Below are 17,053 nucleotides of genomic sequence, written 5' to 3'. Positions count from 1 at the left end.
TAAGTTCTTTCCAACTGGTTTTTTGCTTTCAGCCAAAACATTTTAAGTAATTGGTCCCTCTCTCTTTTTAAACCACATGAAGACTTCCAGTAAGTTCCCTTTCCCATTTTCTTTGCCTTCCTTGTCCATTTCTCTCTCGCAGTCCCTCCTTGCTTTTCGGACTAAGACACTCCATACTCTCCAGGCTATTCTTAACTTTAATCTTGAAATCCTCCCAAACACACTGCTAATGACTCTTCGGTAAACACTTCTCTCTGTTCATCTTACATGGAGGCAGTTTGCACAGTGGTTAAGAACCTGAACAGCTCTACCAGTTACTACCTCTATGGTCTTGAACAAATTATGTCTTTGTGTTTCAGCAGCATCATCTGTAAGAAGAAAATCCATTGGTACTTACCTAAAAGGTTACTGAGGGTTAACATACATAAGTAATAATGATAAAAGCCAGCATTGCTAGACATCATCTGTGCTGGCTAACTTTATGTCACTTTGACTGGGCCATGGGGTGCTTGGTCAAACAATTCTGAATGTGTCTATGAGGGTGTTTCGAATGAGATTAACATTTGAATTGATAGTCTGAGTAAAGCAAATGGTCCTCCCTAATGTGGGGTGGGCCTCATCTAATCAGTTGAAGGCCTAAATAAAACAAAAAATGGCTGACTCCCTGGAGAGTAAAAAAGGAACTTCTCTTTCCTGATTGTCTTGAGCTGGGCCACTAGGTTTTTCCAGCCTTCAGACTCAAATTAAAACATCAGTTCTTTCTGGGTATTGACCCTGTCAGTTTTTCACTGGAACTACATCATTGGGTCTGTTGGTTCTCAGGCCTTCAGACTTGAATTAGAATTAAACTAATGGCTCTCCTGGGTATCCAGCTTACTGAGTAAAGATCTTAGACTTGTTAGCCTCCATAATCATGTAAGCCAATTCTCAATAATATATACCTAACTACCTATCTATCTATCTATCTATCTATCTATCTATCTTATATATTTTTTTCAGCCAGCCAGCCATTCTATTGGTTCTGTTTCTCTGGAGAACCCTATAACACTATCCTATGCACTTAGTAAACTTTACATATGGTAATACATTGTATTTGCACAGAACTGTCTGAGGTAGTTATAAATACTAACTTCCTGTTATGAAAAAGGAAACTGAGGCTTAGAGAAATTAAGGAATTTGCCTCATTTCATAGCTTACTAATACCAGAGATTGGATTCTGACAGTATTTTGCACACATTAGACCGGTCAGGTCCTTAACCCAAGGCTCAAGGTAGGGAGGTGTTCGCTTGGCTCTTTGTAACTAACTACAAAGTCTTACAGACTATAATGTGCTTTATTTGTTTGCTTGGCTCCTCAGTGGACAGTAGACTCCTTGCAGATAATAGAGTGTCTTTAATTCTCTAACTCTAGAAATAGTGGCTAGAAGTTATACCAGAGGAACACTATTAGTGTTCAATGCTTCGATGATGTTATTCTATCAAATAAGGTCTTGTATGCATGCTTATAAGCATAACCCGTGGACATAGACAGTAGGGGGATTAGGGCATGTGCTGGGGGGCTGGCAGTGGTGGTGGTGGGAATGGCCAGGGAGAGGTCAATGGGGAAAAAAGAAGACATATGTAATACTTTTAAGCATTAAAGAATTTTAAAAAGAAAGATGGCTGTTTATATCATTCCACCTTACATTTTTAGCTGTATATCTGATATTAACACATATCTCCTGCTACTTCTATGCCTATCAAAATTCTATTTAAAGATCATGGCAAAGGCTACCTCTGTCATGAAGCCTTGCCTCAACTTCCTCTTTTTTTGAACCCTCATAGAACTCTGTGCCTCTTTTATATCATTTATCTGAATTTCATCTCTATTATAATTGTTTTCATGCTTATCTTAACCTTTCTTCTAGACTCTAACCTCACTGTATATAAAAATCAGGTTTTACCCACCATCTCTGTCTCCTTCACGCACCATTAAAGGCACAATGACATGCATATTTAAAAACTCACTAAATGATTGCTAATTTGGATGGAATTCAACACTCACCACACTGAATGATGAATGGGATGGCCATGGCTTGTCTTCTTTGATACTGAATAGACTCTAAAGACCTCTCTGTGTCCTTGTTATTCTGGTATCCAGATTCATTCCAAAACAATGTTAGGTTTCTATTACCTAAAAACAAAACAAAACAGGATAAGAGTAATAAAAGAAAATTAATTGCCATCTTGGTTGGGTTGATTTGCATATTCACTCCTGATTGGCTGGTGGGCATGGCTTGTGGGCCATAGCAGAGGTATAGTCAATTTGCATGTTTCTCTTTTATTAGATAGGATTTACAATGAAATACACTGACATTTAAAACTTTTTTTCTTAAGTACTCCAGAAGGGATGGCACTGAATAAACTTAAAGGCAACCCTTAAGACTGTTTATACAGATATTTATGATCTTGTCTCACAGCTACAGTTTATCTTTATTTTGTCTCTGCCTCCCTTTTCTACCAGTCTTTATTGTTTATGCCCTACCCTCAGGCCAGATTCTCTACTCCTTCCTTGCTTAGACACAGCACTTGTCATGAAGGACCATTCAGCAATTGCACTGATAGAAATCTTCCCTACAAACATATACAACGATGATCATGTACATATTAGAGCACTATTTGAACAGAAAAAAAGGGGGAAAGGAGAACATCATGAAAGACTAGAATACGAAATGAGTAAATTCCATTTCCAAACAAGGAAACTTCTGAAACAGGGAGTTAAAGCTAAATGTATTACTTCATCAAGACATCAGAGTTTTAATTTTATTTAAAAAATGTAAAACAACCTACCTAGTATAGTCAATTATTGCAATTTATAAAAAGCATCTTATATAATAAAAGACTACTAATCAAATTTCCCCATGGGTGGGAGTTAGAACTATCGAGTCAGACATGCGCTGACCACCAGGGGGTGGTGTGGAACAAAGGAAGGCCCAGCAAGGAGCTGGGAGCTGTTAGGGACCCTACCCATGCACAAATTTCATGCACTGGGCCTCTAGTATACATATAAAACTTTGGTGGATATTTCTTTTCCTGAAAGGAAACAAGATGCTTTAATAAGAAAAACCACTGGAGAGAGAGAGAGAGACTGAGAGGAAGACAGGGGAAGATACTTTTACTTTCCATTTTTTATTTTATAAACACTCAATACTTTTATATGTGCATTTATTACTTTAAAAATACACTTTTGTGCATTTATTACTTTAAAAATACACTTTTAAAAAATAATTTTTGTGTACCACTCTGTCCAATATGTTGACCACTAACCACATGTGACTACTGAGCACTTGACATGTGACAGATATAGAATACTTTATCAATTTCAAAGCTCAAAATGAGGCTCTAAAATATAAACCTTTTAATGAAAATGCATGAAATAGAAGGCCATATATCACATAACTATATAATTATGCAAAATACAAGTAAGCATCCTTACACCTTAGTAATCCTGTTAAAATTTAGATTCAGAATGTTTTGTGCCTGGAAGACCATATAGCCTTCAAAAGAGACTTTACAGGCTGAAAGCTGCCCTTACAAATTCCCAGGTTCCCATTGTCTCTGCACATCTCTCTACTCAGATCTCCCTTAAGATTCTGCTTCTTGGGTTTTTCTCAATTTAGACTTTCATATTTTCGCTCTTTCTTTCCTCAGCATTTGGTCTTGGCCCAGCCCTGACTCCTTTCTGTGCTACACACCAATCCTGATATAGTTTTTGGTGGCTGGCTTGTGAAGACTTTTCCTCTGATTTCCACAAGAACTACTCAGTTAAGGTAAGAGGGGTTGTAGATTAAAGTAAGGTGGCTTCCAGTACTGTCTATGGCAAACATTATGGGTATAATTATGGAAAGCCACTAAAATTTCTTAATTATAAAGTAAGTATTTCCAATAACCTGCCCAACAGTTTTATCAAAAAGAATAAGTGTAAAGGTACATTTAAAACTACAGAACCCTGCAGGAATTTAAATTGCTTTTGAGTTGCATTTATCTTCTCTCTACTTCCTGCAAAGGACTGTGCCTTTCAAAGGAGGAGCTGTGCTTTAAAACGTTGCATGCACTTAGCACATAGCTCAGCATCCGGTACCTACGAAACCCTCAAAATCTACTGCTGCTAGTCTTGACAAAATACCTCATTAATGTGTTCTGTGGGATAAAACAAAGGTGAAATATTATCTTTCCCTGAAAACGTTAACACAGTGAACAACACAGTTACATTTGAAAACGCGTATCAACTGTGAACCCTGACACAAACATTTAAGAGTGATAAAACTACTATGATGTTAGAAATATAAACACACACTCCTCTAGGGTAGTAATACATGCTCTGTGATCACACCACCCTCATAGTGCTAACACACACATCTCATTTCAGTTTGCTTTGTACCTATCTCCCCCTTTGGATAGTGAAATCGTTGAAGACAGTAGTGATGTACAGGATCTTATTTTCAGTAAGTGACTCACAGAGCTTAATGTTTACTTACAGGATTAAATAATACTGAAGGATTGTAGGCTAGCCAGACCAGTACGGCTCAATGGTTGAACATAGACCTATGAACCAGGAGGTCACGGTTTGATTCCCGGTCAGGGCACATGCCTGGGTTGTGGGCTCAATCCCCTGTGCGGGGTGTGCGGATCAATGATTCTCTCTAATCATTGATGTTTCTATCTCTCTCTCCTGTCCCTTCCTCTCTAAAATAAATAAAAATATATTTAAAAAAAAGAATTGCAGGCTATTAAAGGCACAAATAGCACATTCACTATACCAAACACCTACTTACCAGAATTGAAGGAAGCTATGCTATTCAAGGCAACAGCCAGGGCAAAGAAAGTTTTAAACTCAAAATCAGAAATAGATTTTGCTCTTCAGATGGAAACTAGTCTGACATGTATAACTTATGATGTTATTAAAACCAATTTCCATGGGGTGGACCCTGAAGACGAGGTTTCAGCAAACAGATAAGCCAGCTGTCCAGAGGGAAGGCAGTGGGAGAAAACGTATCATGTCAGTTTCTACTTTCATGTGTTACTCTAAATACAGGGGGAAAAATCCTCCTTGAGGAAATATGTTCTTCCCATACAAGGGAACTTATTAGACTATATATATATTTTTTTTCCCCCAAAATCTTGCAGATCAGGAGAGAGTTGGGTGATATAATCAAAAGGCTGAAAGAGAAAAACACGCCAACCCAGCATACTTAATCTGAAAAAGCTCTCCTTCAGAAAATGGAGAAATAATTTCCCAAACAAACAAGAGCTCAGAGAGTTCACTAGACCTGCCTTACAAGAAATGTTAAAGAGAGTTCTCCAAACTGAAATGAAAGGACAATAATTAGTAACCCAAAGACCTAAATATATGAATCTCACGGATAAAAGTAAATATACAGTCAAAATAAAAATATGCTAATACTATAATGGTGGTGTATAAACTGCTTAACTCTTATGTAAAAGTTAAAAGATACAAGTATTAAAATATGTATAGCTGATACAAATTTCCAGGGCAGGAGGAATAGGGAAACTGATACAGGAAAGTTAAAACAAGGCTAAATATAGTGTAATTTGCAACCAGCTTGTAACTAACAAACCATTATCTTCAGCAGCCAAGGACACAGAACAAATGGTTAAAAAAAAAAACCTCACTAATGAGAGGAGGTCAGGGGGAAGGGGAAAAGGGCAGTTTTACTCAAAGAAAAGCCAGCAGTCTCAAGGCTTGGCAAAATATAGTTGTCAGGTGCTTCTCATGATTTCTGGAAATGCCACAATGAAGTACAAAAAAAAGGGGGGGGGGAGGGGGGGACCTTGAGAATTAATTTGTATAAAAATATTTGGCAGAGGAATTTTGAGACCTATAGATAGGAGGGTATATAATGCCTTGGACCCACTCCCAATGTGGTCATCGATTAGCTAGAGCCTGTCTGTGTTCATAAGGCAGGTTTGCTTGCTTTGCTTTTTTCAGTGAAGATGCATACTTCAATAAATTGGCTTTTCACAATGCAGTCAGGGTCTTGTATAAATTCATTTATATGAGAAGACAAGGACCGAGGTTGGGGACAGCCCTCTCCCACTGACTCAGGGGCTGTCCTGTACAGTAACACCTTTCATCTGGATGTCCATTAAGAGCAAAAAAGTGAAATTTCAAACCGTGATTTTAAAAAAATATATCTTAAATATTTACAGCCACTATTAAGTTATGTAGGTAACCCAAAATTTATTAATTCCAAAACTATATTATTTCAATATCCTCAAGGTATTCTGATTTAAAAATCTGTAAAGAAAAATGCTACAAACACACAAGTAATATTTAAGATTACAAAAGAATACGTATCTCAAGACTTTTGTTTGGATAAACAAGCTTGTTGAATTAATGGAATAATCAGGGATTAAGGTACACAGAATTAAAGTTCTAATTCCTAGAATAAGTACGTGAGAAAACTGATAATTGAACTTACTGCTAGTTATATATGTGGAGTATTTAATTCAGAAAACTTCTGTTTAATTTTATCTGATTAATTTTTTGGAGCCTCTTAAAACCAGGAAAAAAAAATATAAAATGCTGCAGTAACTTACTGAAAATTTGTCAAAATCCAGTAACTAAAAGAGTTTACACAGATTTTGTCTCTGAAAAACAGGAGAAATGTAACACCTTGAGATGTCAGTTTCATATCTGTTCATAGAATGTACAATGACATCCAAGAAAGCAATTACCCAAAAGGAGAAGTAATAAAATTCAGTAATAAACTACTAAAGCAAAGCTCTGATGGTTTAAATAAAAATAAGAAGTCTCAAACAGTTTATGAAATCAAAGCACCAGGAAAATGATAAACTAGACAAGATATTTAAATCAGGTTCCTGCCTTCAGGTAGTTCTGCCTCTAAACAAATTATTATCTTCTACTTTTAAAGATCTCCTGAGATAGAAATTGCATACCACTCTCAGGGGACTATAAATCACGTCTCCTCCTGTGTTGAATATCGTCCTGTTATTACCCTCTGGTTTTTTAAACCAAGCTCTGGTAAGTTTTATTAAAGAAAAATGTTGCATGATTTACTTTTCACCAGTCTGTTTTGGCATGCTTCTAATGATACCAATTGCTGTCATGTCGGTTCAGAGTCTGTGGTGCATGTGAGATGAGAGAGGCCCTAGACAATCACTTCCCAAAGGGCTCTATTTGAACTGAAGGAAAGCAAGGCAAGATGTCTTCGGTGAAGGTGCTTATGGCCCCATTCTGGGTCAATGACAGTTGGTGAGCATACTTTGTAGTCTTTTCCAATTCAATAGCATTGCCACTGTAGAGATAGACACTAGACTTAGCCAACATGACACAGCACTCTATTTCAAATTTCTCAAGGCCGGACAGTTGCGAGTAAGGATGGCCAGTTCTGCGTTGCCTTGTCTGATCATCTTCAGAGTCTCCTTGTACCCCCGGTATGTGCACTCCAGTTTTCATAACAAGTTGGAGCCTAGAGTTGATCAACTCAGCAACTTTTTCACCTTCATTGTGGCCACCATCTTCCTGCCTTCGGTGCAGGATGTTCCCCAAACAGGAGCAGCTGCCAAGGTGGCTGAGGGTTGAGAAAGGAAGAACTACTCTCTGATTTTTAGAAAAACCAGCCATTCCACCCTTCCTAAGCTGGTCCACGGTGTGATCATTTGTCATCTATATTCTCCATAGAATTTCTGGGTCAGGAATGGCAAACTGGTTCCACGTGATATGCCCACTCTGATCAGTTGGCTGTGATGCCTGTAGGATCAAGAGGCCAATCAGTGACATGTCGGCTCAGAGTCTGTGGTGCATGTGAGATGAGAGAGGCCCTAGACCACATGTGTCAAACACAAGGCCCGCGGGCCAAATCCGTCCCGCCAGGCCTTGCAATGTGGCCTGCACCGCGCTGTCATCACTGCACTCCGCTGCGTTTCCATCACAATGACAGTTTATGACTGTTCAGTAAACCATTCGGCCCGAGATTTAGGCTGGATTTTAGATTTTGGCCCCTTCTCTGATTGAGTTCGACACCCCTACCCTAGACAATCACTTCCCGAAGGGCTCTATTTGAACTGAAGGAAAACTAGGCAAGATGTCTTCGATAGTGAAGGTGCTTATGGCGCCATGCCTTCTCTTGGCTCCAACTTGTGAGAGGGTGGAGTAGGTTAGTCTTACTTAGGGTGCAGTCAATGGCAGAGGTAGGTGGCAGCTGCAGTCAGAATGTCTTCACGTCTCCACTCTACTGTGGGCACAGTATGCTCCACAGCAAAACTCCAGGAATCTGCTGAGTTGCTCCAACTTGCTCTAGGCAGCAACTTCATTACTTTACCTGGCAATGTAGCATCATTTTCTCTTGTTCCATGTCAGCCGTTTCCCACGTGGATCTCCTTAAGCTGCAAAATAATTTCAGAACCACCATCCCTGACCTGAGAAAATGCATGACGACAAAAAAGTAACCTATGAATTTAATAACATGTTTATGAGATTTTGCACTTTATTAGCCACAACTACATCTGTACATGTTTGAAAAATGGTAGCGTATTTATGTATAAGGCATAATGCCATTTTAGACAAAAATTGGTAGACAAGAATTCAAGAACTTCTAGCCATATTCTTAAGTCCCTTAGGACTTCCTGACTCCCAGTTCAGAACCACATTCTTCTGTCACTGAAGACTAGAAGGGAGAGGGTTAGAAACCTCATGATGACAAGCCTTCAAAAACAAAACTAAGGAGCCCTAGCTGGTGTGGCTCAGTTAGTTGGGCATCATTCTATGCACCAAAAGGTTGCTGGGTTCATTTCCTGGTCAGAGCATATGCCCAGGCTGCAGGGCTCAATCTCCAATAGAGGGTATGCAGGAGTCAGCTGGTCAGTATTTCCCTCTCAGATTGATGTTTCTCTCTCTTCCTTCTTCTCTCTCTAAAAATCAATAAAAATATTTGGCCCTAGTCAGTTTGGCTTAGTAGATAGAGCATTAGCCTCAGACTGAAGGGTCCTGGGTTGGATTCAGTCAAAAGCATGTATCTAGATTAAGGGCACGTACCTCAGTTGCAGGCCTGATCCCTGGCCCAGGTCCCTCTCTCACTCTGTCTCACCCCTCCCTTCTATTCTCTGTAAAAATCAGGTGAGGATTAACAAAAATTAAAAATCAATAAAAGTAATTCATTAAACAATAAAATAAAATTTTAAAAAAATAAAAATAAAAAATAAAAAAGGAGAGGCTTCTTCTGAGTCTCCCCTCAGGAAAAAATAACTTTTACCTTCTCTTTTTAGGTTGTAATTTTATTTAGTCACTAGGGGTGGGGGGTGTCCCTCAGCCCAGCCTACACCCTCTCCAATCTGTGACATCCCTCTCACAATCCAGGACTGCTGGCTCCCAACAGCTCACCTGCCTGCCTGCCTGCTTGATTGCCCTTAATGGTTTCTGCCTACAAGCCTGATCACCCCCTAACAACTCCCCTGCCAGCCTGATTGATGCCTAACTGTTCTCCTGCCAAGCCAATTGTACTTAACTGTCCTCCCTGCAGGCCTAGTCCCCCAAACTGTCCTCCCCTGCAGGTCTGGTCCTCCCAACTTTCCTCCTCTGCAAGCCTGGTTGCCCCCAGCTGCCCTCCCCTGCAGGCCTGGTCCCCCTCAACTGCCCTCCCCTGCAGGTCTGGTCCTCCCAACTGTCCTCCCCTGCAGTCCTGGTCCCCCCCAACTGCCCTCCTCTGCCAGCCTGGTCACCGCTAACTGCCCCCCCACTGCTGGCCTGATCAACAACAACTGCCCTCCCCTATAGGCCATCTTGTGGCAACTATCTTGTGTCCACATGGGAGCAGCCATCTTTGACCACATGGGAGCCATCTTGTGTGTTGCAGTGATGGTCAATTGCATATTACTCTTTTATTAGATAGGAAGATTGTTACTGTTGTCCTTTGGATACACTCCAGTTTTTCTAATTCTGTCTATAATGTGGAAATCAAAATTAGATAAAGCATATTCATAGGCTCTTCTGTGTTATTTTGGGCAATCTCCTCATAAACTACTTTGGTCTCCCCAATTCCTGGGTTAGTACAGTTTACCTCTCTACCAGGATTCTCCTAAATTTATTCAGACACATACATATACATATACATAGCCCACTGACTGACTCAGTGTTATTAAGAGTCAAAGACTTTGTTGCTGTTGTTAATACAACTTATATTTAATCTTAATTGCACTGTTTTAAATTCATTCTCTAAATACAACTTATCTTTTTTACTTAAGGCATAAGCAGACTAACAGAGGTTTTTGAGGTCTTGCTTCTCATATGGCAGGGAAAAGTCAAACTAAGAATAAAAGAGCATTTAATGCAAGACAAAAGAAGGGCACTAGGATTTTTAGTATTTTATTTGCAATATAAATTAGTGAGGTCCTCTGAGGTATTTTAGCAAGAAACTTCATTGTAGATATAAAAATGTCATTATCATAATAATAATACAAGTGTAGTCAGAAAGAAAAGGAAGCTTAAGTGCTGTGAATAGTGCTAATTTCAATTACCAGGTAATAGCACTGTAAATGAATAAAATCTAAGACCATGAGTTTTTAAAAGAGAAGTCACTCCAGTGAACTCTTGAACCATCCTGCTGTTTGCAGGGAGCTGGCATAAGTAACAATATTAAACACAGTACATAGTTATGCCATATAAATCAGTTAGGCAAAATATCTTCATCATTTTTAATATTTTGTTTTTATCTCTAATTTCTTTTACAGAAACCTTTTATCCAATGCAAATTGTTAAGCATATAGAGTTCTACTATTGCTTCTGTCAAATAGTAAAATCACTGGTGGATGTGGATAACCAAATGGGAGATGAAAGGAAGTTTTTCTTTATAGAAATATTAGAGTTAGCAAATGATGAAATAAGATAGAAACAGAATATAACGTTATGGAACTCTTAAAGGATCTGAGCATTCATCATTAGCTGTTCATATAATTATAAGAGAGACAATTAAACAATATATGCCTCCCCATAAAAAAATATGATACTACCTATGAAGCATCTGTACAAAAGACAAAGACAGCCCTAGTCAGTGTTCTCAATGGTTAGAGCATCAGCCTGATCACCAAAGGGCCCTGTGGGGACATGCGGGAGGCAACCTATCAATGGGTCTCTCTCACATCAATGTTCTCTCACTTTCTCTCCCCCTTCTTCTCTTCTTTCCACTCTCTCTAAAAATCAATGGAAAAAAATATCCTTGGCTGAGAATTAACATCGACAACACACACACACATACACACACCTGAATTTGATCAAGCTGCTGTATTCTACAAATGTACAAAAAATAAATAGAATGGAAGAATTTGTTAAACTACAACCCATAATGCAGTGAGCAAAATTTAGACTGTAAAAACTATAAGACAACCAACCCAGTTTTCCCTAAAAATAAATTGCAAGGAAAAACAAAAAAGAGAAAGGGAAATATGGGGATGGGTAAGACCACTAGTTAGTTAGTTAAGGAGCAAAAAGGTGGCCACCTACAAGCCAAGGAGAGAAGCATCACAAGAAAGCACATTAGCTAAGGAAGTATTAATTTTTAGGTTTAATATTTATACCAGGGTTATGTTTTTAAAGTGTTCTTTCTTCTAGAAATACAGGCTAAAATTCATATAGGTACAGTTATATAGAGTCTGAAATTTCCTTAATAATCCAGTTGTGGAGGAGCAGGTTGGGAATATGGATAAAAACAAGTGCTCAGGGCTTGATAATTGTTGTAGTTGGAAGATTATTTTATAGGTTTCATTATAATGTTCTTTTTAATGCTAATATTGAAATTCCCCACAAAGGTGGGTTGCATAACAAATTACCACAGACTGGGTGGCTTAAACAACAGAAATTTAATTCTTCACAGTTCTGAAGACTGGAAGTCTAAAATCAAGGTGTCTGCAGGTCTAAGATCAAGGTTATGCTTTCTTCTGAGGCCTCTCTCCTTGGCTCGTAGGTGGCCACCTTTTTGCTCACATGGCCTCTTCTCTGTGTACACTCACTGCTGGTGTCTCTTTTTTGTATCTGAATTCCTCTTATAACAACACCAGTCAAGTTGCATTGCCCACTCTAACAGTCTCATGTAAACTTGATTATCTCTTTTAAGGTCCTATCTCCAACTTATATGAATTTAAAACATATAAATTCAGGAAAGACAGAATTTAGCCCATAACACCATGATGAAAAATTTTAAAATAAAACAAAATATAGTATTATACATACAATATTTTTAAAATAAAGTAGAATACATAATACATAATAAAGAAATATGAACTGTTTTTGGGCCTATATCATCATGTAAACTTGTCTTACAGTCTCTCTCACCCATTAATATTTTACATAAGCCTTCTCACTTAGTGTATATCCCATGCTGTATTTCGATATTTTTGTAATGGGTTTCTAAGATCTCAGACGCTAATGTACAATCATAAGATAAACTAAATTTTGTTGTGAGCAGTTAGCTATATCTAGCTACTAGTGTTTATGAACTGAATGTATGCCCCCCACAAATTTATGTTAAAACCTAGTTTTCAATGTGATGGTATTTGAAAGTGGGGCCTTTGGGGGGTAATTTGGTCAAGATGGTGAAGCCCTCATGAATGGGATTAGTGCCTTAAAAGGAGGCTAGAGAGCTAGCTCACTCTTTCCACAATCGAAGCATACAACAAGGTATCAGCCATCTGTAAACCAAAGGAGAGTCTCACCAGGACCCAACCGTGCTTGCACCCTGATCTTGGACTTTCAGCCTCCAGAACCACAAGAAACAAATTTATGTTTTTCATAAACCACTAGTTTATAGTATTTTATTATAGCAACCCAAGCTAAAACATAAAGTATTATCTATTTTTTAAAGAAACTATTCATCTAGCTAATATTATATTTCACGTGTATAAAATTATACACAAACTGAGAAATTGATGAATTAGGTGACAGCGTAATTAGGAAAATTTATAACTGGTTAACTGTCCTCACCCAATGTCCCATTTCCACCTCAGTGGAGTTCATCAGTGGAAAGCTAAGTTCTTGCTGGATTTAAATGAAATCATAGAGAAAATAGTGGCCAAACTTAACATTGCTGGAAAACTAGCATGTTAGTTAGAAGTCAACATTAATTCCTCAAAAGGTCCTTACAACCTGAAAGGATGAACCCAATAAGATGATAAAATTTAATAAGAATATAAATGTATGATTCTACACTAGGTTCCACAAGCATTACTGAATACAGATAAGTGTGGCTTAGAAGAATGCACATTACAAATTTTGTTAAGAATTCAAATTGGGGTGGAAGTGGGTCCTAATATAAGGTGACAGGAAAAGATTTTATTTTGGGTGGTGGACGCAATATATAGATCTTGTAACATATAATAGAACCCCACACCTGAAACCTATATGTTCATGTTGACCAATGTCACCCCAATCAATTTAATTAAAAAAAAATTGGTAATAAGATGCTGAGGGTCAACAATGTACTCTTTGAGAATTACTATATTAGGCGGTATGAACAGAATTACAACTTCTTAAAAAAAATGACCATCCCATTTTACTCATTGTTTTTCAGGTTTCTTCTAAAATTTGTTTCTAGGTGATACACTTTATGAAGTATAATGTTAAAATCGTGAATATATCAAATGCCATGTTAAATAAAGAAGAGCAATAAAACTAGAAATATTAGGGTAAAACAAGGCTGGAGATAGAAAGCTTGTCTTTAAATATGTGGAGGGCTGTCACGTAAAAAGGCTTTAGGCCAACCATTCATGACCCCAAGGAGGAGAATTAAGTTGGCCTGGCTAACTTTAGGAAATGTCTCTTCTTCAGCGATTATGAGCTGATCACTGACTTCCTCAGCACTCATTCTTCTCTGTTGCACACCAATCCTATTTCTAATCGTCAAATTATATTTAGCTCTGTGAGATTGTAAATTCCCAGAAAGGTGAACCAGATCTGATTTGTTAGTCCTATAACACTCAGTGCCTAGCACAGGTGAATGAATGAAAGAATACATGACACATGGATTTGACTTGAATGTGAAAATGTTTTGTTTTGGTTAATCCTCACCTGAGGATATTTTTCCCATTGACTTTTCAGAGAGAGTGGAAGGGGGGGAGAGGGAGAGATAGAGAGAGATAGAAACATCAATGAGAGAGAGCCACATTGACTGGTTGCCTTCCACACACACCCTGACGAGGTATGTGCTCCCAACCCAGGTACATGCCTCCTTAACCAGGAATCAAACCAGTGGCCCTTTGATGCTCTAACTACTGAGAAACACCAGCCAGAGCTAAAATATATTTTTTAGTATAGTTGTGTAGACATTCTCAGGCTCAATCAAGAAGTGGCAATTTTGCCCTAACAGATTTGGCTCAGTGGATAGAGCGTCGGCCTGCGGACTCAGGGTTCCCAGGTTGGATTCATCAAGGGCATGTACCTTGCTTGTGGGCATATAACCAGTAGAGAGTGTGCAGGAGGCAGCTGATGGGTGTTTCTCTCTCATCGATGTTTCTAACTCTCTCTCTCTCTCCTTTCCTCTCTGTAAAAAATCAATAGTGTGCATATATATAAAAGAGTCCCAGATTCAATTGTCAAGGGCATGTACCTTGCTTGCGGGCACATACCCAGTAGGGAATGTGTAGGAAGCAGCTGATCAATGTTTCTCTCTCATTGATGTTTCTAACTCTCTATCCCTCTCCCTTCTTCTCTATAAAAATATCAATAAAATATATATACTTTTAAGTGGCAATTTTTCTTGCATGGGAGGCCCTCACCGAGGGTTAAAATGCAGCCACTTGCCTGGGGCAGGTGGGTGACATAGATGGGATAAAGCATAAGGTAGAGGTGACTGGATTGAATGATTTTTAGCCTCCTTGCCAACCTGAAGCCCTATAATTTCAGTTTTGCTGGGCAAGCTTATGCTTATTATATCATAAATTTCATTTTAGTGCATCAGCCATATTCTGACCCATTTTGGAAAAGTTTAGGAATAACTTCTGTTCAAACTCAAATCTCAGTTGATGATTCCATCTTTCCCTTCTTCTCTCCATACTCCAAAAAGCTGACAATTAATATTTCTGTTTTACTATAAGGATACATAAAACTTCAGAAAACAGTGAGGTGAGGTCAGACTCAGAGATGAGGAAAATATTTGAGACCTTTAGCATCAGCTATGCCAAAAGGAAATGCAGATTGGATAAATGACACAAAGTCATTACCTTTCCATTGCCCTTTCTGTCCATTCCATTTTTTACAAGGGCCCAATTTTCCATAGAAACAGATCAGATTTACAGCAAATACAAAGATTGCATCTTTTATTTATAAGGCAAAAAAACTACCCAACCTATTTTTCATTAAAATTGCGTGTCCTATTATACTGGCCTTCAGAGTATTAGGCAAACATTACATAACGCTTTTGGTTATTCCTGCAGGAACCATTAGGCAAAGATCTTGAAGGTCAATCTCCTCAGCACAGTTCTGAGACTACCAATTCTGACCTTGATTACTTGACTTAGTGATAATGAACTCTTAGAATGAAGTTGTGAGAATGTGAACAAATGCACATGCTCGCTGTCCTTTCTCTATTCTTCCTCCCCTCTAGAGGAACATCTTTTGTGAGAATACCCTGGAGCCAAAATCAATTCATAGACAATTATGAGATTAGGAAAATGTTATTAACAACAAATAATTAAAATACAGATATAACACTTATTTTGTATATTATTACATCCATTAGAAGGTTTTGAAAAAAATCATGTAGGTAAAGTAGAGACAGGGAGTTACTTAAGGAGTAGATAAGGGGAGAAGACTGACAAGTGATACCCTGTTTCCCCGAAAATAAGACAGTGTCTTATATTAATTTTTGCTCCCAAAGATGCGCTAGAATCTTATTTTCAGGGGATGTCTTATTTTTCCATGAGCTAGGTCTTATTTTCGGGGAAACATGGTAGCATGGAGTAGAGAGTACAATTGTTGGGAGGGCACACACACACCAGGCAAAGGGGCTTCGAGAAAGCTCCTTCCCCACAGGACTGATAGGACCATCCTGAGTAAATGTGTCCTGGATAGAGATAATCCTGTCACCTTTAAAAGTTAATGCCTAACTCTTTCTGAAGACTTAGTTCCTTGTTTTAAGGATGAGGAGAACAATAAAGAGGCTTCAGGGAAAATATACACAATTTTCAAATGCTTAACATTTTCCTTCTGTACTATGTCATGCTGGTAATTAAAGACCAGAAAGTATTGTAGGTGCTTGATTTTTAATTCATTCTGTATATTCTTTTTTTATTATTTAAAAATTTTATTTATTGGGGTGACAGTTCACAAAACCATACAGGTTTTAAGTGTACAACTCAATAAAACATTATCTGCACAGGCAGTCTCTTCTCCTCCCCATTTCTCCCCCTTTGCCCACCAAACCACCCTCTTTTTCCTCTGGCTATCACCACACTGTTATCTGTGTCTATGTAAATGTATACACACACACACACACACACACACACACACACACACACACACACCATTATGCTTTCTGTAGTTTTCAGCAAACCCTCTCAAATAATGTGGTCATTCCTAGATTTAGTATAACTTCAAACATGTTTGAGGGAAAATATACATGTGAAAGTAGTATGCCTATGCTAAAGAACAATTAAAATGGCGTACTTTTCAGACCAGTGCTTCTCAAGCTTTAATGGGCACACAGATCACCTGAGATCTTGCTAACACACAGATTTTAACCTAGTAGGTCTAGGGCAGGCCTATGAGTCTGCATTTCTATTAAGTTCTCAGGTAATGCTGGTCCACAGACCATACTTTGCAGGTTTTAGACCAACACATGCAAATCTGGCTTTGGCAGGAAATCTGTGCCCTCAAGTTCATTCTCACTTTTAATCCCCGCCTCCCCCGAACCCTGAGTTCCTGCATTACTTCTTGTTTCACTGGCATGAGAAAATTTTAGGACCAAGCAGAGTGGGTACAAAAGAAAAGAAAATATTCTAAAATATCATCTCAAGTAGAGCAATAGTAAGATTTTAAGTTGTCTCAA

General features: G+C 38.3%; 1 protein-coding gene and 1 pseudogene across 1 annotated transcript in view; both read right to left on the bottom strand.

Annotated features, from left to right (window-relative positions):
* Positions 1-17,053, bottom strand: part of MORC1 (MORC family CW-type zinc finger 1) — a 146,038-nt gene that overhangs the window by 69,085 nt on the left and 59,900 nt on the right. The window contains exon 13 of the mRNA XM_045583783.1: positions 2,044-2,172. Within this exon, the coding sequence (XP_045439739.1) occupies positions 2,044-2,172 (129 nt within the window). The remainder of the gene's footprint in view (positions 1-2,043; positions 2,173-17,053) is intronic.
* Positions 7,026-7,689, bottom strand: LOC118724782 (annotated as a pseudogene).

This window comes from Pipistrellus kuhlii, unplaced genomic scaffold, assembly GCF_014108245.1.
Source record: "Pipistrellus kuhlii isolate mPipKuh1 unplaced genomic scaffold, mPipKuh1.p scaffold_m20_p_2, whole genome shotgun sequence".
In the NCBI taxonomy this organism is placed as follows: Eukaryota; Metazoa; Chordata; class Mammalia; order Chiroptera; family Vespertilionidae; genus Pipistrellus; species Pipistrellus kuhlii.
Note: the sequence above shows the minus strand (reverse complement) of the source record. Positions and strands in the feature narration are given on the sequence as shown.